The sequence below is a fragment of the Falco peregrinus genome, chromosome 12 (genome assembly GCF_023634155.1).
Source record: "Falco peregrinus isolate bFalPer1 chromosome 12, bFalPer1.pri, whole genome shotgun sequence".
NCBI classification, from domain to species: Eukaryota; Metazoa; Chordata; class Aves; order Falconiformes; family Falconidae; genus Falco; species Falco peregrinus.
Genome location: NC_073732.1, coordinates 23,304,316 through 23,326,428, shown reverse-complemented (window position 1 = coordinate 23,326,428; position 22,113 = coordinate 23,304,316). Strand labels below are relative to the sequence as shown.

Sequence of the window (22,113 nt, the reverse complement as noted above, 5' to 3'; positions counted from 1 at the left end):
ATAGGGGAAGCAGAGCCATACGGGCACCTGCGCTTATGGCTCTCGTCTCTTTGGACATCAAAAGTTTCCTGGTTGATAGGCTCTAAAGTACTGGTTTAATGAAATGCCTCTCAGTGTAACAATATTGTGAGGCTAATCCCTTTATATTTCTTTATATTTTCTCTTACAAGACCGCCGAGAAGCAAAGGCCCTATAGAGAAAAGCGGGAGCCTTCCTGCCGTGTTATGAACCTGAGGTACTCTAAGCCCTTCTACCTGTCCACAGCTGCTAGAAAGTCCTGCAATGGCCATGCAGAGACCTGGTTCCCTGAGTTACTCAGGGCAAAGCGTTACTGCTAATCCCAGCATTCTGGTTCACATCAGGTGTCGCTTACATTGTATGTAACCCTGTCAGCAAAGCAGCTAGTCAGTAACGGCCGGAGCTGGCTGCTGTGGTAGTGTCCCCAGTTGCTTAAGACCCTCTGGCTGGACCAAGTTTTGTGGGACTGAGCTGCATTACCACCAAGTTAGCTCTCCTCAACCTCTGTTGGAAGTTTCCCGTTCATTGCTGTGGAGCCATGGGCGTCAGAGGTTATTGCTTAAGCCACTGGGCTAAATCAGTCTTGTTAAAATAATAAATTCAAATGTAATTTGAATGAAGAAAAGAATTTACACTTTTAAATCCAGTAAACAAAATTACATTTCTACCCCTGTTCACTGGTGAAGACTTAAGCCTCTTTGAAAGAGAGGGTTTGATGCTCTTTCCCATAGTGTTTCCTATTGACTATTTTCAGAGGGCTTCCCATTGGTAAGGGTGGCTCTAGGGAAGGCCGTTCTTGTGTAATGCTGACAGTGTGATATTTAAGTACCTTTGTAACTCAAACTAGAACACAATTTGGACACAGCCAGTAACTAAAAATAAATTCCGAAGCCCCTATTATGGTGCCTTGAATCCTCTGTAAACCCAGCAGTCTGGCCACCAGCAAGTTCAGTTTGGGAATTTGTGACAACTATAAAAAGAAAGAAGGCGATAATTTTTTTTTTTTTTTTCAGAATGCCCATGTTCCTGAAGTAGACTGGGACTCAGTCCCTCCATTAATTGCTTGAAAGGTCTTAGACCCAGGTGTCTATTTCCCCAAACTGCTAATACAAAGCTCAGACTCTTATCCAGGGGACCACAAGGAAAACTAAAATCCTGGAGAAGAGGGATCTGGGGAGACTGACCTGACCCATTTTTCCTGCCTCTGAGGTATTCTTCAGGGATATCTAGTATGTGGGTAAAGCCTTTGTAGGAGGATGTTTCTTAATCTCCCAAGGTAACCTAGGGTCTCCTGGGCCAGCTCTCCACGTGGCTGGAGAGTCCCTAGCTTGGTAATACTGAGAAAGGCGTCTTCTGTGCAGCGATGGTCTCTTTTTCTCTGGCTAATTACAAGGTCATTTCTCACATCTTTGTATTTAAAGCTTCCAAAAATAATTAACCCATTTAATAAATTAGTTCATTTAAAAACATAAATTTGTCAGTGAATGGGATGAGCAGTGCAGCACCCAAAACACTTGAAGGTACACATATATTACTACTTTGTCAGCCCTGTAAATTCAAAATTGTCCAGATTAATTTCAGACTAATTTGATAAACTCTCCATTGTGACAAAAGGAGAAGTGTTTGGGTGTCAGGCTTTGTGCCCTTCTATGTCAGATTTCAGCCTGAATGAATTTTTATGGCTGACTCTAGAATATAAAACTCTGAAAACAGTGGTTTGTAACGGCAATTCTGACAGACCCTTTAACCATTTGGAAAATAGGCACTGCTATAATTCTGCTGCATTAGAGAAAAATTTTGAGTGCTTTCATTAGGTGCAACAGCTGTTTCTATTGCAAAAGCCAAACTTCATTGGTGGTAGCGTAGCTGTCGGCTTTCCAGAGCTTTGCATTTATAGCTGATTGTATAAACTCCTTTATGTTCTTTTCCACTTTCCAATGTATGTAAATTAATTCAATAGCAAAAATACAAATAACTACCTTGTAACTAGATCTGTGTGAAGGTTCTTTGTAGGCTCCTACAATCAGCGTCATGTGATGAGTGAACTGAGAAATACTGAACTTTTCCAAATGGTTCTAGCATGAGTGACATGTGGTAATCCACACCACATCAATTTTTAATCATCATATTTAATCCTCCTTCCTAGTAATGTGTTGGAGTTCTTTAGCCTAGCGTAACGTTCTTAATTAGAGCTGATTTAAAAAAAAAAAAAACCCCAACAAAAAATCCAAGAAAAAAACCCAAGCTCCCTGTGTGTTTTCTTGTCTCCTCTACTTAAAGCAAATTTTTTCCTAAGCACATGCTGAATATGCTGAAATGAAAATTTGGAAAAAGGTAAAGTAGAAAAAAAGAGTATTTGATGATGCCTTTCATTTCTTTGTTCTGATAGAATATAGAAAAATACTTTTGTATTATGAAAAAGTGAGTTCTACTTGGAAAAGGATACTTCAAATCAAATAGTTACCCAAGCTGTCAAAGATGAAATGCAAAACTATGTTCTGAATGCAAACAAATTTTGAATCACCAAATTTTAAAATGGCAGAGAGCAGATTTTCATGGATTCACTAAATTATATTCCTGAATATTGAATTATGCACAGATTCATGTGGCATAATATGGGATACCGGCCCATTTTAAAATGTTAGCTCTATTTTCATTGAGATTATACTGAAAGTAAAAGTATAGAGGGAAATATAGAGGAGGTACATACGTATACACATATAAATACAATGAAAGAAAACACTTTGATTTACAGAATTTATAATGAAATATTAACCACTCTCTATTGAAACATGTGGGAATCTTTTTACCACTAACAAACTTTCAATGAGCCTTTAATAAATATTTAGGTACCTGTGTACTTGGTCTTACTTTCAGGTGTGACCCTTTCTCAACACTCTCTCAACTGTGGTTGTTCAAAGTTGTGCAAATCGGGCTGGTTATTCAAACACCTGAAGTTGGGCTGGTTATTAAAAAATTCTGATTTTTGAAATGCTTTGGAAAATGTCTTTGATATTTAAGTCTGTGTTTATTATATATGGCAGGCAATATGTATGTAGCTGTATAGATACATATAATTCATATCATATGTAATGTATGTCTTGCAAAAAATTCTCATACGATCTGTAGGCAGGTGTGAGAGATTTAGAGATTATCCTGGTGCAATGTAAGAGTGGTATGAATATTTATCCTTTGCTTTGCCTCACGAGCATTTGAAAGAGATGAAACCCAGCCTGACTACAGTTTTGGGCATTTAGCTTTTGGTTACTTTCTGAAAACATTCTGTACCTGGAAAACTTTATTAAAAGCCACTGATCTGACAGCTTACTGAGGCAATACACCTACTCAGACTTTCTTTCAGAGGAGATGCCTTCTGAAATTTTAATTCGAATTGCCTGGAAATACAGACTTTGAAAATACCTTGACCCTCCACCCCTGTGAATTCTTTCAGACATCTGTCTTATTTGCTTCTCCTGGTTACACCGACTTGGTGCAGCCAGGGTTTGGGTTTTCAGTATCTTCCCTGAGATCTGTCTATAAACCCAAAATTCCAAAGAGGGACAATTTCATGTCCTGCCAGTGCCGAAATTCAACCCCTCTGTCCTCCAGCCTTCTGCCAAAACCTGGAACATGTGTGTATCTGTCTCGGATCTGACAGAGCCCGAAGGTGTAGGGTACAACCAATGCTTTGAACCATTAGTAATGTTTTCCTTTCCTGGTGATGTGTTGCTATCCTTTTTTTTCAGAAGTGGCTGCATGTCAATGGTCTTGAATTCCCAACAGAGATGTGATTTGCTCTGGTTTAAAGACTTTGTAAAAACATAAGACAATTACATCCTAGCTTGACCTGTTATTCATTACATCGGGTCAGGTGCAGCTGTACAGTTGTTGTGTACCAACACGAGACACCCCGCATTTCACAAATCCTTTAAGAATTACATTGTCTGGTTACTGTGCAGAGACTCCAGAAAGGCAGTAACATGTCTTTTACCTCTCGCATCACCGAAGCCTCATCTGAGCTCCGCTGGCGGACCTAATTTGTTGGGCTGAATTTTATTCCTGAACCACCCCACCCCCCATTAGCACAGTACCCCATATGACAAAGATGGAAAAGAAGTATAATTATCAGTATAATTATCAGCCAAAAATAAGCTGTTCAGTTGTTGTTTTGTGGGGGTTTTTTTTTGGTTTTTTTTTTTTTTTTTGGCATTAGATAACCACATGAGACCATTAACATGGACAAAGTTCAACCATAGGGGCTAAAGGAAATAAGAAACCTGTGTTTGTGGTTAGTGCCTGAGCCCTAACAGAGTTCATAGTATGCAGCCAGGTTTCAAATGGCACCTACTTTCTTTTCTACCTTTTAAGCAGGTATGACTCAGGTGGACATTTACTCCCCAAGGAACAATATACTCTCCTGCCCTTTGCTGCAGGTTTTTACCTTCTGAATTTTATTCCACACACGTCCTTTATCACTGCTTCTTCCTTCAAGGGTGTCCATGGCATCTGCCATTAGCAACCGCAGCTGTGGCACCAAGATAAAAATTATCAGTGTGGAATTCACACAGAAATAACTTCTCTAAATACACAGATTAAAACCTAATTAAAAAATCATTTGTACGCTGATGATTTTATTACTCATCTTTCACACAATAAGCACTGCCACCTCATCTTTGCTTTAGCCATTACACTGTATTATTGTGGATATAAAATACTTGACAATGGGTAAAAATCCTCTGGAAAATTTGTATTTAAGCCCATACGTTTTAATGCAGTAAATGTTTATACTTAGTAAAGGAAGACTTGGGTTGTAAAGAATAAAGGCTCCATATTTCATTCTTTAGCTGTCTGGGTTATTCTGTGTTGTACATGAATGCTTTTTAGTATTTTCTCCCAAGGCTAATGTATCATAATTTAAAGCAGCATGTAAAACCTCACAAGAGGACAACACTAAAGCTGAGATGCTTTTACTGTAGCTGGAAGTATCTAGCTCATTTCCCTGCTTTTACTATCCTTTTTTCTTTGGCAAACCTTCCCTTCTCCCCATCATTCAGCATAACAGAACATAAAAACAAGGCTGACAATTTCTAGTGTAAACTGTAAAAAGAAGCTGCAGGAAAATACTTGCTAATCAGTCCTTAGTGTTAGAGGGAAGGATAAAATTCAGGTTAGTTGTAGTACTGCCTCACTCCAATACCCTTCCAGGTTAGTCATAGCATCACCTTGCCCTGCACCCTTCCCAAACACTTAAAAATGTTTCAGTTGCTCTTAATTCAGTAAGGGAGAGATGAAGGTTGGATCCAGGGTGTCCTCCCGTGAGCAGCCATTGGCATTAGTGTTTAGGAACAAATTGGGAGAAACTTGTATTTAATACCTGTGATGTTGCTGTGTTCTGTTAGGTCTATTCCAAAATGTTTTGTTTTTTTGGTTAACGTGAACCCAAACAATAGTTTTTGGTGCCTCTTTCCAAATTTGTGACTCATAACAAGTAACAGTGCAGTGTAAGCGTAAGCATTCATTAATAATCTCCCCTCTCCGTACCTAGAAGGGCAGCAGTCCGGTGTGAGCATATAAGGTGATGAAACTTGAAACATCAGTGTTTAGGCTCATGTGCGCAGGATATAAAAATGCTGCCCTGAGATTCAAGGAGCAGATCTGGATTTCCTCAGGTTTACCTTTGCATTCAGGTTTTTGAAGTTAAAATTCTTTGTCTGTGTCCCAACACTGGGTAAAGGATGCAGGAAACCTCTTTTGAATCTCTAAATAAATTTGCTATGATTGGTTCCAGCCTGCTTTCTCTGTGCTTGTGCAGCCATTAAGTTGAATCTTATTGGTTCAAACATTTGATGAAAACTTTTATTATTTTTATCTTTTTTTGGTCATGCATCAGTATTCATGAAAAACAAACCTGCAAATTTCTGCCTCTGACTTTAATGTGAAAAGAGTCAAGAACCTGTCAGAAATTTTCCATCACAATACTTTTATGACAGATAATCTCCTTCTATGAATCCAGAATAGACACGGCCTAGAGATTAAGGGTATTAAGGGCAGAATGGGCAAAGCACAGTTCCTGCGTTAAACCAGGCAGAGGAGGAATCGATCAGGGGAAGGGGAGGGTTTCTCCATTGCTTTTCTTGGAGTGATTGTCTCTGAAGAACTGATTGAACAGCACCCACCGGGGTAGGGACGAGGACGTTGGTCTGTCACCCCTAAGGGGATGCTCTGACAGCCCAACCTGGTTGGTGATTCCACTGCTTTGGGCAAGAAATTAAACCAAGAAACCTCTCCAATTGAGGTTTGATACATGCTAATGAAAAGTGCCCAGCGTGTGCTCTGGTTTTAATTTTTATCACATAAGCTCTATTGGCAGGCAAAATGTGCGTGCCGCAAGAGTGGGCAGTTGGCAACCCACAGCAATTCTCCCAAAGCTGATCTGTTTTGGAAGATCCCCTCCAAGGAAAAATGCTACATTAATTAAAAAAAAAAATATCTTATCCTCATTTGATTTTAAATTGAAATAATTTCTGCTTTTTTAACAGGCTTTCATCTTGATTTGTGATGTACAAATATGTTGACACTGAAATCATAAACCTTGGAAAAATTTTCTTCAGGGTTTTTCTCCACTTATATTCAACTGTTCAAGCTAACTGAAATCTTTATTTTTCCAGGGTCTATGAATAAATACTGATCTAAAAACGCCTCAGTTGAAGCTCTCCGTGCCATAGATTAGGACTCTATTTATTTAGTTACAGGAAGACATTTACACAGAAGAGTTTATAACTGAAATGCCTTTGGGATCCTTTCTGTATCAGTGCAAATTACACTGTTATAAATTCAGTGTGTTTGAAACTTTATACAACTTATGCTGTATGTGATAATAAACATTTGGCATCTTTAGCATTTTCTAACTCACAATTTCACTGCCTTGCTTGGTCATAAACTCTTATCTCAGTTTTACCAATGTAAAGTCAGAATGACCTCAGAGGAATTACTTTAAATTTTTATTAGTACAAGTGAGATTAGAATTTGGCCAGTTCAGTTTTCTTCACGGTAAAATTTAGATAGAAATGTTGCTGAGCATGAGAAGCACACGGAGTCAGCATGGATGCTGTGGTTCTTACCCCATGGATGTGGAGGGGCTGCCCCTGTATCACCCATTGAGAGCTGCTGAATCACACCAGTACAGCCCAGTCACACGAGTGTTTCATCCTGCCTGGCCCCCAGTGAAATGAGGCGGATGGCAGGTAGGCTGAGCGAGCTAGGATCTTTTGCTCGCTCTCTGGCTGGTTTGGGCGTGCAGACCCAACGATGGGCAGCAATGTTCTGTGCTTGATGCAGTTGTGATGTGGTAGGGAAATGGTCCCTGCTGGCATGACAGGAGCCTGTGCCATGCAGGCTGGTGCCACCAAGAAAGGTAAAGCCCATTAGTCACTCCCTGGTGAAGTCACTCTGCAAGTTCTTGCTTGCAGTCTTGTGCCTTAACACTGTGGTGCCTGAAGTTTACTAAAATATTCTAGCTACAAAGCATCTGAGCCTCCATTTGCACACACAGACTAAAGAGGTATTTTATGGCAGGATGACAGGACAAAGAAAAATAAATGAATGCTGAATTAATACATTTTAATGCTCTGGATGGGGTAGCTGCTAGAGATTTTCTGCCTTTATTCTTTTAAAAAACATTTTTACCTTGGGCTCAGTAAACAAATCATATGTGTTTCGTTGAAAGATTTACAATCTGTCACTTAAATCTGCCAGCTCAGACCCTTGTTCTGCCCAGTCCTACCCTAAAAGACTGAAGACCTATGTCTTGGGTGGCCTAGAGCCTCCCCCAAAAAGCTTTTCAGGGAGGTCAGGCTTATGATTACTACATGACAGGATACAGGCAAGAGCGTAATAGCCTGTGCCTAACGTGTGATGTACTGAAAATATTGTACCCTGGAGAAAAACATATCACTGAAATATGTACCAATAACTCAAGACCCTTTAGTCAGCCTTGAAATGTGGGCCTGCTGAAGTTTAATCTAGAAAACTTGCATCAAAAGGAGAATGTCTTCTAATAACACAGTTTCTTTGCAATGTCGTTTCCCCTTATCTTGAGCCCAGACTTCAAAGCCTGGCAACCACCTCCTGCAGTTGCAGGCCGCTGCTCGTCTTCCCTAAAGCAAGCTGCTGTGAAGCTTTAATTCTACAGAGCTTAGGAGCTTTGCAGGGCTGCAAACAAATGTCAAGGGACGGGCTTTGGGAAAACCAAGAGTTTGTAGTGAACCGAAATTGGATCATCAAAATTGGACTGCATTTAAATGCAGGGAGCGTGGGCGGACTCTTGTTGTTTTTTTGTGGTGTGCGTTTTTGGGGTTTTTTTCCCCCCCTAGAATGAAATGCTTAAAATTTCCATGTAAGCGAGCTCTCTCTCTCCCCTCCTCAGGAAACCTGACAGTCTCATTGAAGAATAACCGTATGGTACTTTCTGATTGCAGCTTATTGATATACTATCAAGCTATTAATGAGACTAGTCTTGCAACAGCCCTGCTAGCATCACTGCCCTCGTTTTACAAAGGGAAAACAAAAGCATAGCAGGTAGACAGGTTTATTCAGAGAGAGGGAGCAAGTCATACATGGAGCCAGGAAAGAAAATATTTTCTCCCCTTTCCTCCCTCTCCTCAGCTTCACCTAGCTTCGGCCTGTTTTGCTGCAGGTGGCTCCTGATGTTAGATATCTCAAAGTAGCACAATCTGAATAATTGCAATCATTTTCCCAGACTGATTTGGGGAGGTTTGGGGGAAAAGAAGAGGTTTTAAAAATATGCCTACAGATGAGTCATGCTGTTTCTATAAAAGTCATCTTTGCAGGTGATTAGCACCTCCTCTGACAAGGCACTGCAGTAGGATTTTAAAACTACTTTGGGTCTGCACATTCAAAAAATGACTTCCAGAGTCATGCAATGCAGCGCTCTGCCCCAGCCCTTCCCTCCCTGGCTTACTGCCTCTAAAGGCCAAAACAAGTATTAGAAATGAATACTTACCAGTTCGGTATCCTGCTGACTGATGTCCTGCAGGTAGGGAACGGTTGCTAGCTCAGCCATTGCTTGATTAATCACTTGGTACTGTTCCTTGTCTCTGTGCAAACGGCCGAGGAGGCTGGCGTAATGCAACTTCTCTATCCCACGTGAACACGGGCAGAGATTGTCCTGTTTTCGCAGCAAAAGCAAGTAGGTTAGAGGAGAGTCTCAGAAAACACGCTCATCCTTTGAGTCCTGTGCCTTGAGGCTTATCATCATATGTATTTGTGCTGGTAATGCTATAAGCAATATGGTATCCAGTACCTTTACGATAATGCCGCTGACAATCTTTAATAGAGGGGAAAACCCAACAACTTCCTTGCCACAATCTCTCTCATAGTACTAGAAAAAATAAATATGTGGTCATAATACATGCAAAGGGGAGAGAGCAGATAACAAACATGAATGCAGTTTTCTCATTTGGGAATGGCTTTTCCATAATCTTCTCTGTTAAATATTACCTTACTTTTATGGATCGCTCTTAAAGTTTCAGTGAAGAGGTTGAGGAAACCGTGCAGCGTGTCAGTTTATGGTTTGTTTGCAGACTAGGCAAATCCATAGTTTTCAAATATATAACCTTGAGGGACTAAAACCTGCAGAGGTGGTCTCTGATCTTCCAGGAAGCTAGGCACTTGGTAAATTTTAAGTGTGTGAATACGGAAACTCAGCCAAGTGCTTGCATAAAATCTCAGCACCTGCTGAAGTGTTTGATGGATGGCAGCCTTACCACCATATTTTCAAAAGTATTCTGATGCCAAAAATGCAAATAAGCACCCTACTGAGATTTTCAAAAGCAATTTGGCCTAGATTCCCGACGAGATGTAGCCATTGCGTATCTGAGTGCTCAGCCCTTCAGAGTGAAATTTCCATTCATCTAATCAGGGGTTTGAATGTATTTAAGTGCCTGAAATTCCAAGAACTGGCATAAATTTTCAAAACCACTTCCAGTATTTTTAGCAGACCTTTGTTCTGGCTGTTACATATGGTGGCATGCTGATGCTGCCACTTACACACGCTTCCAGGTAGGCGATTCTAGGTCCAATCACATATTGAAGAGGGAAGTTCCGAATGACATTAATTTTTCAATAAATGGCATCCCATTTTAAAAATTAACTTAGCTTGGCAAAGAATCTTGATGCTGGTTTTGCAGAAATTTGCACTAGGCAAGTCTCGAGTGTTATCAGAATGACTGTCAACATAGTTCCTGTATCAAGTCTAAAAATTTAATAACAGTATTATTCTTGCTTTCTATACATCTTACAAGAATAATAATGGAAAAAAGCTTAGTTTTAACTGTAGAAAATTATGGATAAATTTCACCCCTTTTAGTATGATACCTAAAATAATTGTAAAATAGTATGAAACAAAAGACCATGCACTGGAGACTAGTGGCAGGAATGCAGCTGTAACCTGGGAGCTCCAGATCTGAAAGCAATTGGAAAAGAAAGAGCTGAGCCAATGAACTGGTATTTCCATTAGCTGAAGGAGAGAATAAGGCACTGCACAGGGAAAAGAAGCTCTGGTCAGCAGTTCTCTGGAGTATTGCAGATAGCTCCAGTCAGCTGTGTTTGGAGAGGTTAATTTAGACCCAAGCATCATGGAGCAGAGAAGCCAGCATGCTAGGAGATATCTCTTTTCAGAGAAGTGTGGTTTGATTAGTCTATTAATGGAAATGCCAAGAGCTTATTACTCTTCTCAATAAACATAATGCAGGGCTAAATTCCAAAGAGAGCAAACAACTGAAAAGGGAAGGAGAGATAAAAGACAGTGATAACAGAAGGGCCATAGTGTATAAATAGGTACAAATAAGACTGGGGTGGCAATTAAGCTTCTAATAATTCAGGTTAAAGGTCTGCGATGTGTTTCACCAAGAGCAGAAAAGGCAGAAAGCCTGACTAGTTCTGAGATGGATTTTACTCAATTTGTGAATAAGATATTTGGTGACACAAAGGTGTATAATAACACGTCATTTGACTTGAGGAGCCAGAAAAGCCCTTCCAGGCCTACCTTCTCATGAACTTCTGTTGACCCACCTCTAAGAAGGGAGATCAGGACAGCCTTCTTACACTTGAAGAGTCCTTTTCGAAGCACCTGACCTAGTATTAGTAGGAGACATCAGCAAGAAAAAAGATTTCTCCGGTCTCTGATATGTGAAATTGTAGTCTGACACACTCTAGTTAGCATGGCTCTAAAGCAAGGAGGAAAATGAAGCCCCATCTCCACCTAATCACCGGTCTTTGAAAGCCAGATAGCTGTGTCCCCAGGTAGAGCTGTGTGCATTAATATAAGGAGAAGCAATTAGTTAATGAGAGAAAAAGAGCTGTTATCAACATGAAATAGTCACACAACATTTTAGTTGCAGCAAAAGGTTTTTCCCTGTTATTCTTGAAATCCACCCAAAACCTTTTTGTGTAAGCACTAAGAAATGAATATATTGAGTCATCAGCTAAGCAAGCAGGTAAAAATCCTTTCTTATCATGCTGTGTCTGTTGGGGGCTTCTCCGATGATTAAGAAAGTAAAGGCAAAAAGAAAACAAGTTTTTCTCTGCTTGACTCTCCAGAAAAATATGAGAGCATGCCATGTAGCTATGGGAAACAAATTGGGCACCTGTGCCAACATGCACTCTGTGGACGTGGCAATGCTATTTAAGTTTACAGTAGGTTGGAAGTAAATAAATAAATAACTGACAGTGGGGGTTTTTCTTGAAGGGATTAGAGGAGGTTGAACATTGTCAGAGGTGGCGTTTCAGTGACAATGAAAAATGCAGAAAGAGAAAGTAAATAACTGCTGCTGGCAGGAGAAAAAATTCCACGGGGAGCTGAACCACATGATGAGAATTACATGAACTATAGCAGAATTCAAGGGGCTACTAAGCTGCAGTAAAGAAACATAATAAAGTGGCCAAGCAATCAGATGAAGATGAAACCAGCTCAGGTAGGCACAGTGAAGGTTAAGTAAAGAGCAAACTTAAATGGAGACCTCAGTGGAAAAGAGTTGGCTCCTTTAACAAAGAAAAGAGATACACATTTGAGAAATCAGGTAGCAAAGGAACCAACAAATGCAGTATATGAAGTTGCAGTTGCATCCTGGTTAGAAATGCAGTATTAATGCAATATTAAGACAATAAATGATTGAATGATGATGCTGTTACTTTATGTCACTTTATGGATGAGCTTCACCCCTCTTGTCTGGTATTCCAGGGAGAATTTAAAGAAAAAGGTAAAAAAGAGCAATTGATGGACTTTCTTTTGAGGACTTTATTCATAATGGGCAGTTTTGTCTGAGGCAGGGGTCCTCCCAGGAGAGAGCATTCCCCAGAAAACTTTTTGCTGAATGAATTCCCTTTAAATTTAAACTTTAAAAAATAATAATAATAAAAAAAAAGACTCGAAAGGGTGTTTATCCCCAGAGGCATCTTTAAAGACCTTCGTTCTAGGAGAAAAATAAGGTCCCAGTGCCTGAGGATCGGCTCTGAGACATCCTCATTCTTCTGACTTTGGGATGAAAAAGCAGATAAGCCTGTTCTGGATGGAGTTTACCTGCTATTGCTAAATAACCAGCACTAACAACCAGACCAAAGCTAGGACAGGCTTTCATTGCAAGAAGGAGCTGGAGAGCATGTGAGAGGAGTGAATCATGTGTCCTTTCATGTATTGAGAATTTTGGGATGACAGCCCCATTTTTTGCTTTTCTCTATACTCAAGAAAGGAGTCATCCGCTATGCTGCTTCTATTTATAAATAAAGTTTAATTGCTGAGAGCTAAAGACAAGGAAAAGCAAAGTGGCTGGTCAGTCTGGATTTAAAACACAATCTATCATATCCAATACATGTGGCATGTTTAACTATCAGCTTTAAGAGCACCACTTTGCAAAAGTTGAATGCCCCCCAGCAGTTCTTCTGTGGAGTCGTTACCACTATTTTTCAGCTCAAACTCTGAATGAAGTTATGTCTTGCAAGCACCTTTGTAGTGTATTGAAATAACAAGCAGAAAAAAATCCATCATAATGTTTCTTCAATGCCCTTGGTATCTTCCAGAAAGTGTGTGCGCTGAAGTCTGTATGTAGTAAACACTTTCCCTCTACTTAAAACATAGACAACAAAACAGTGAGATCTGTAAATGTAGGTATCATGCTGTGAATCATGTGGTAGGTTTTGTTCACCTTTATAATATGAGCAGTCTAATAAGTCCCCCTGGCCACTGTTTCTCCTGTTAAGTACCATCATGTGCCATCAACGGGGGACTACAGCAGGAGAAAGGCAAACTCGGTGTGGAGAAAGCAGCAGGAATTAGCCCAGTGAAATCACTTGACAGAACAACCACTTGTCAGTGCTGGTAATCTTGACTGGGACAGGAGTAGCTGAACGTCTGACTGATATATATATATATATATATATATATATTTTTTTTTTTTTTAAAGGCAAATAAAATAACCTTTGTGACATGCTATGTGTTTCTGGGTAGATGAGGTTTATGACATTTCCCCAGCAGCAGCAGTTGATGCTGCACGGGGACCAGAGGGGACCAGACTGTGACATTCTTTCTCAAATGCTTCTTGCTTTACAGTACACAAATATCCCCTTGATTGAAACGGGACTGGCTGTTCTTTATGAAGTGTGTGTGTGTGTGGGGGGGGGCAATAGAAAATGCTTTGCTTTTTTAACCTTTAACTTCACATCTTACCAACAGTGGTGTGTGTATAAATCATATAATTAACTCTAGGTTGTGTAGCTGCAAAACTGAGGTGGCAAAATAGACTTATATTAAGGGTTGCCATGGCTTAATAAACTCCGCTTTAGCACAGAGATGTTTTTGTCAAAAAAACCTGTTTAGGACAGCAATTTGGATTGTAGGTTTGCATTTGCAAATGAAGTAGAGGGCAGAAAGTTTGTTCTATTACAAACCAAATATATTTGTTTCTCTTCTCAAAGTAAGTTGTAAAGCTAGTGTCTGTATCTGAATTTGTCTTGCAGATTTTTTTTAATTTAGTTTTTAATTTAGTGTGTGATGGAAATATGATGGAATCTTTTTTTCTAGCTCTAAGAATTTTTTTTTCAAGGAAGCAAAAATGGCCAAATCTGTCAGGCCCATAAAAAGATTTTAATCACCAGTAGCAGAGCAGTTCTGGCCCTGTGCCTATCTGTATTATCAGGTATAATTGCCTTTGTCATTTGCTCTTTGGGTCAGAGGTTCTGCCTTGCCTGGATCATTCAACACTATGAAAATGGAAGGGAAAAGTGACTATGTTTCCACCCATAACAGATGTGGATTTGGCAGCTGTTTGTTCAAACTCAGTGATAATTTCTTCTATCTTGGGGCTTTCCTCCCCTCCATTAAAGCTCCCACACTGACCCCTTGATGGCTGATTATAAATCTGTAGGACCGTGGTTCAAACCTGCTATCCCATTCTTGGCTGCTGCTGGAGGTGGCACTGGGGTTGACCTTGTTTGAACCATGGTGATGTTATGCTGACCTCCTCAAACAAAAGGCAAGTTTGCTGCTGACTTCAGTGGTGCTGGGACTTCACTCTGCATTTTTGGGAGCCTTCTTTTGTTTCAGCAAAAATATTTAAATGCATGAGGTGAGGTCTAGAGCTGGTAGAAAATATTACTGTGTAGGAGCAGTGTAAATTCATACAGCTAGTGGGGACTGGCTTGAGCAATCTTAGCACACCACTCTGCTCTTATCTCTTATGTGATGAGTTTCTTTTCCTTGTACTCTGGATACCAGATACCAAGTATGTCTGCTTGAACCATGTGATCCTGTTCCTCCAAATTCATTTACAGAATAGGGTGGTTATGGGGAATCCAAAAGATACCCAGTTTCAAGGGTTTTTTCTCTTTCTCATACTCATTAGAGACTGAATAACCGCAGTAGAGGATTCTCACCTCTAAAAGCTCTATGTTTTATCCAAATAGAGAATTGTGGGGTTATTATTTTTTTTTTTTAAATTGGAGCTTTACTGCAGCTTTCAGAAAGACCAGGGTTTTATTCTGTATCCAGTACCCAACCCACTGTCTGTTTATACTTCTAGCTTAAATGTTCAAAGTCCAATGCACACAGCAGTAACAGATATTTCACTTTCCCAGAGATGCCACTTCTATTAGCCTGCACATCAATAACCTGGGCTTTTGGTCATCTGAAGCCAGTAGCACATGGCTTCGGGAAAGAACTGGAAAGCAGCAGCTGTGTGTTTCTTTGGGGGTGTTTGCCCTCAGCCTGTTCCACCTGCCTCACACCGATGCAGATGCTTTACGAGTGCCCATCTTGGTGAAACACGAAGCACCTTTACCTCCCACTAAGCATGCGAGTTCAAGCACTTACTGTTGTTCCAGCAGCTGCTCTCTGAGAGTAAAGGAGATATAGCTTCCCCAAATATCTAGCTAATGTTTCTTTTGCTAGGGGTTGCTAAGTAGCAGTTTTTGTCAACGTCCTATCTGGTATCAAAACCTAAGAATATAAATCCTGTGATTTGCTAAGACACCACTGATGAGGAAATGGTTGTGATTCCTTCAACACAGAGAAAACTAAAAAACTGTTATTGCTAGGGAAAAAGCGTTAACATTAGCATTTACAATCTGGGGAGGAGAGGCTTCTTCCACTTATTTTCAGGAGAATAATTTAAGAATTGCATTAAAACAGTCTAGTCTACATGCAAATTTGATTTTTGACCTTTTGTACTAATCAAAAGCCATGGTGCTAAAAAGCTGTGTACATTATTGCAGAAAGTATGGAGTAGAATTAACTAATATACCTTCAATATGGTTGTAACAGATTTGAAGGTTATTTCACATACTTCACTACGTAGGGATCAGGATCTAAAACACTAGAAACGCTTCAAGTAGCAATTATTAACTCTTGATGGAGATCCTGGTGATATGTGTAGTATACTATGGGTATTAAATAGGGCAAGTAGTTTTGGTGGTTATGTGAAAGTAGGGTTATAATATAATAGGCCATAAAGATTTGAGAAAATTGCATGCAAAGTGATTTTATATAAACTGGGTACACTGTTAAATAGTTAGGGCTACTTTTTAAAAGTATCTAAACCCCATTTGAACTCTGTTCCTAATGCAATTCACTGAGCATTTCCGGACACAGGAGGAACATGTGCGGAATGCATTACCCACCAAAAAGCACACGTCGTTCACACATGCACAGGCTTCTGCTGCCGTACACACTACACACCAGCAAGTGAATTTTATACTCACAGTTAATTTGGTGCTTCTTATAAAATCCATTACTGGCACAATCTTTTTCCCGGTGTTAACCCAATATCTTACTGTTTCTTCTTCTGTGACAGGACTGAAAGGTGTTTCCCGGTCTAGGGAATGAAATCACAAAACCATATACTGTATTTATTTGTATACATTTTCCATAAAGGATCTAGCAGGATGATGGGTAAACTGGAGGAGGAGAGAAGAGGATGAGGAGAGCTGTCTGGACAGTCAGGGCTGCCGGCACAGAGAAATGGATCCCAAGAAACTCCCTGACCCCCCCGATTTAGCAAGGATCGTAGAGGTCACCCCTGAGCTATCCCAGCTATTAAGCAAGTTGACATACCTGAAAAGATTGGCAGTATTCTTGTTGACCACCTTTCCAGGATTTTTCCAATATGTTTGTTTCTAAAGCCCAGAGTCAGTAAGTACTTCTGGGAAGGCAGAGATGGCCACCCAGCTGTCTGTGGCAGGATGTGAAATCCACGAGGATCTGGAATATGGAAATGAAAATGATTTCCACTGTCACATGTCTTTTCAGTTGTAAGAGACGTTACTTTTTTGGAGGGGAAAAAAAAGGAAGACTAAGGAGGAGTGAAAAGTAATCTAGAAAGCTTGCCAAAACAAAGGTGACAAAACCAACCCATCCAGCTATTTCAAAACTGGGTTTTGAAATTCCAACCTTTGCACCCTTTTGAATCAACAGCTTAAATTTTGCTGACGCATAAGATAAAAGGCGTTCTTTCTGCTTATGCACTTTTCAATGCTGATCAGCCAAAGCATTAATAACTCAACACCTGGGTAACGTAACATCCTGATATTTTAACTGCAAAAGAAGCTGTTCTATTGCTCCCTGAATTTGTAAGGTTTTATTTCCTATAGGTTTGTGCTTTTACCATCACTACCACCATAGTCTCAGGCTTCCTGCATGTCCTTTCTGATCCACCCAGCTGGCATGTGACAGCCTGTGCTGTGGCTTGTCCAGAGTTTGTGACTGCCGCTGACAAAAAAACCTGTGTAGCACCTGAGTCCGTCTGCCCCGACCTCGGTGAGGACAGATGCTCAAAGCAATTGTATAAATCACCTTTGCTTAGGGAATCAGACCAACCCTTTCCTCCCTCCCTTCCCCCTGCGAAATATAAACCTAGATTGAATGTCAGTGTCACTTTTCACAAAGGAGTGCTCTGTTTTCAGTGAGCCCTGCTTTTAAGATGCCAGGCTGCACGGTCACAGTGACAAATGGAGAACCCCACTCAGAGCTCCCCGGACTTACCCCTACATAAATCAAAACGAGTGGACCTGATATTCCCTTGCAGCATATTCTGCTTGTGATGGATTCTCAATTTTGCAACAAACTGCATTGTACACTTGGATGTAAATGTGTAGCTGTTCCTTTTCCTTGGCAGTAAGGGAAACTTGGAAATCAATTCAGTCCTTACACTCCAGCAGAACTTGGACTAAAATTGGGCAGATGATTGTTACAGAATAGGAAGGTTATTTAAAATAACATGTTCGTGAGACGTCTGGTATTTCACACCCACTGTTAAAATGGGCTCTGCTCATAGTTTTAATTTCTCCTATGTAAGATACAGACCTGCAGGTTGAATGCTCAGTGGTACTGCACCAACAATGAGCTAAACTTGTTGCCTGTGATGTTTTTTTGGTGAGCAGTGTGATTTTAGGTCAGATCCCAATAGGTAAGTTGAGTAACCCCTACTGCTCTGGTCGGCTTCACCTAACAGTATTGTGAGTTATCCCAGTATCAAGTCTAGCAAAAAGAGCTGCGCCTGCTCTGTCTGAGAGGGTCTCCAGCACAGGATGGAGGGAGGCTGGGAGAGGTCCCAGCTGTGTGAGATCTCTCACACCACTGTGTTCTCAAAACCCTGATACTGTTTGTTTTTTTCCTGGCTATCCATCCCATTTAATTCTTAGAAACGTCAGCAATCCCCAGATGTGCACTCAGAAAAACTTGTTTAAAATTGAAGCAATTCTTTTAATCAATAGGTTTTTGTAAACAAACACATTTGAAGGAAGAACTGGCTTTATTCAGTCTGTTTTATAACTAAACTTTGACTAAAGTGTAGGACTGGCATCTTTTACCCCCCCTCCCCCTTTTCCCCCCCCTCCCCCCCTCCCCTTCTTCCTTTTCCTTAATGAGAGGAGTAAAAAAGTGACTTGTGACACTTTCAAAGTCATCCAGCGATACATGAACACAAACCACAAACTTAGTTTCAGAAAACCTCACCCTTGCTGTACATTGAGGGGCTTATGTGAAATACGAAGTTATCTTTTTTAAAATTGGATCAGGGAGTTTTATTTTATACTCCTTTTAATGCCAAGACTTTTGTTCCAGGAAATTCTCCACAAAGTCACATAAGCAAGTAAACAGTAGACAGGGACTTTACAACCTCTGTGATTGATATGTCCTTATTTTCCCTCTTTGAACCGCCCTAAAGCTCCTGCCACAAACCCAGTACATGGGTGGTCTGCAACTTGCACAACACAGTCTAGTTTCACGCTGGTTTCTTAAAGTGAAACAAACCCAAACAAGACAAGTTTACTTGTGTTAAATATTCGCATTGTTTTGTGGTAAACACTTGGTTTCCTAATTCCTATTTGTGTGTTTCAACTGGATTTTCTTTTCTTCCCCAAAGATGCAATGTGTATCCTTTTGGGAGCCTTATTTTGTCTGCTGAGCACTGGGGCTCAGCAATGCTGCAAGGACTAATCCGTCTGACCTGGGTGTAACTCTGGCAGGGTGCGGGAAGCACATCAGCCTTTTCGATGACCCTGCTGGAAGCAGCAGTGAGAGGTGTCTAAAACACACCTAGTTTGTCTGACGAAGACAGGGGCTTCCCAGAATTTGACCTGAAAAATGTACTTTTCCCTTTATGTTTCTCAATCACCAACTCAAAGGCAAGTGTTATCAGGGTCAGCTATGTTCCAAGTCACCAGGTTAATAATAATAAGAAATGCCTTTTATCCTCCTGCCTCTCTTTTGCCAAAATGTCATAGAACCATAGAATTGTTTAGATTGGAAAAGACCTTTAAGATTGTCGAGTTTAACTGTTACTCCAGCAGATCGTAAGGTATTCATATACACACTGTGGTGCTGCAAGAAATGTCCTTAAGGAGGTACTTCTAATTATTTCCTACTAATTATTTCAGCTCATCTACATTACTCACCTTGATTCACTGACAGATACTGAAGCAGCAGATACTAAATGATATACTGTAATATATGAACTAGAGTATGTTTCTCTGCAAAATGTATAGAATTGAACATGAACATCACGTTTCCAACTCGTGAGCTGTAATTAATTATACCAAAAGGAAAGGGTTTTTTTATTAGCAGTGGAGCACTTGGCACTAAAATAGCCATTCCTCTTGAAATAAGGCTGTGGTCACCAGAATTTAAGCATCTGTTTACTTCAGGAGATGCTATTTGAGTTCACTCTGCCAGGAGATGACAACAAGCTCTGCAAAAAGCCCTTGTTCACTCTGCATCCTACTTGCCTTCAACAGGCTGAAGGAAATGTGGCTATGCCCATCCCTGCAGCCGAGATGCTCTCAAAGGTGGCGGTCAGTCCATTAGTGCTTGTAGGAGGGAGGATACTTTTGGAAAGCGAAAGCTCTGCTGCAGGGTTGGCCATTGCTGACCGATGGAAATCCACGGAGATGGGGATGAACTTGAGCCTCACTGTCACTGAGATACACTGCAAATCTACCTCTGAAGAAAAGATTAGCTGCAATAATGAAATTCAACAATGGAAGCATGGGGCTGCATGGATAAAAATCAACTTTATGGGAATTTGCAGTATAAAGCCTGTACTTTGCCTAAGCATTGATTTGATTACCTAAATCATGTACAATCATAGAGCAAATCTCAGAAGTTCATTTCCATTGCCAGAAGTGCAGAAATGTCTGGAGCGCTCAGACTTTTTCAGCCAACTCCACACATGCACAAACCGTATACAGTTCTTAAGAGCATGTGAAATCTGCTGTTACCTGCATATATGTGCTCCGCGTAATCAGGGCGCTCTTTAGCAAACATGTCCTTTATCTTGCTTATTTTGTCAGCTTTGACTTCTGTCACAAATGGTGTATACATAACTGAAAATGATACTTCACTGATGGCTTCCTCAAACATAGCCTAAAAAAAGGCAAAGAAATTATACATTTCATGTTGGTTAATGGCTAGTTAAAAAAAAAAAATAATTACTTTCACAGATGATATTTTCCCTTTAATAATTGCACAGTCATGCAAAGATAACATATTTTGGTCTTGAATATTAATTAGAGGGGAATTTAAATTAGTTCCAGAAAACACTGCCTATCTATACTCAGAAAATCAATTTAATGGAGAAAGAACATTTGTAAACAGTTTTCAGTGCAGCAAGCCTAATGTCTTCAATGAGGAGAAAAGTATTAGATAAATTATCTTTTAGATGAAAAGAAAAAGTGGTTCCATGCTCTCTGAAGGTCACATCTTTCATCTGAGGGTTTTATTCAGTCCTTGGGAGCTGGTTAAACAATACTAAGCATTCATATTACCCCTTGGGTTGGCATGAATCAGACACTGTGCCTGTATGGAATATTAGTCTTAAAATATTGCATTTAAACACCATTTACATTAAGAATGAAATTCACTCCTGTGCAGAGGGCAACACAAAGCTTATGAACCTTGTCATCCCTTAAAAATGACTCAAATGACGCATTGTGCTGGTCTGATGTTGAGAGGTGGATTTCACACTCAGTGGACCCCAATGAACTGGTGCTGGAGCTGCCAGGAGCAGCTACCAGCCTGGAAACAGCCTTGCTCAGTACTCTTATCGATCAGCGTGAGGGAGGCTGAGCTGCAGTTCCTCCTGGGTTGGGATTTGTGGAAGATCACATTCAGCACTGCTCAGGCTGCTACTGTTGCCCACAAAGATTTTGTTGTCTTGACGTGGGCAGTTCTTTTTGGAAACTGGGGGAACTGCAAGGCTTCATTAATCTATCTTGGCAGAAGCGTAAGCATGTTTAATAGCGACAATACTAACAGCAAGTTAATAGAGTTGGTTGGAAAAGCATGAGAGGAAAAGATATATTTTTTTAACGGGGTGTATGAATCTCCCAGATCATCTTGTACACTGAAATGATTCACAGAAGATATCATTATGGGACTAGCCTGGTGTTTTATTGACAAGTCCTCAGTTTTGTTCCGCAGTTTATCCTCCACCTATGTAAAATTATCCAAGACATAGTGTGCCTCCATGAGTCATTTGTTTAGCTGATGACTGCTCCCACCAACCTAGAATGGAAGGCTGAGAGTGCCAATTAGTCAGGTATCTAGGTCCTTCTCTTTAACAGCTTTTGACAACAGGTCCTCTGATATGGTCTTATGTCAGTTTATTTCCATCCTGTTTATTGGTGTGGGGTGTGAAGAAATACCATAGAAATGCTAGAATAGTTTTGAGCAAAGATTGGGGTAGGTTGCCGTATGTGCACCCCAAATGCTCTTACACTGAACGCTCGACCTGGGTGTCAAGGGTATCACTGGGGATTCATTTGTATTTTGGATTACTATGTCTAGTCAGCCCATTATCCTTCGTTTACTGGAATGGAAGCAGTCTGGAGTGGCCAGTATTTAGCCCTGGAAAATTAACAAGCTTCAAATGTGTGTGATAGTATCATGACCACCCGGGGCAGTAATAACATTCCCTCCCCAGTGAGGAGGAGTTCCAGCTTTCCATGGGCACAGCTGTGTTATCCGTGGTTAATGCCACAGATCTAGAGGTATCAGACCAGAAAATAGCGAGTGTGTCCTCCTGCCAGGAG

At 40.4% G+C, this 22,113-nt stretch overlaps 1 protein-coding gene across 1 annotated transcript in view; it reads right to left on the bottom strand.

Moving 5' to 3' along the window:
- Window positions 1–22,113, bottom strand: part of SPATA16 (spermatogenesis associated 16) — an 87,318-nt gene that overhangs the window by 13,210 nt on the left and 51,995 nt on the right. Inside the window, exons 6-10 of the mRNA XM_005242847.3 lie at window positions 20,302–20,446; window positions 16,640–16,786; window positions 16,288–16,400; window positions 9,041–9,205; window positions 4,460–4,543 (exon numbers count right to left, since the gene is read on the bottom strand). Of these exons, the coding sequence (XP_005242904.3) occupies window positions 4,460–4,543; window positions 9,041–9,205; window positions 16,288–16,400; window positions 16,640–16,786; window positions 20,302–20,446 (654 nt within the window). The remainder of the gene's footprint in view (window positions 1–4,459; window positions 4,544–9,040; window positions 9,206–16,287; window positions 16,401–16,639; window positions 16,787–20,301; window positions 20,447–22,113) is intronic.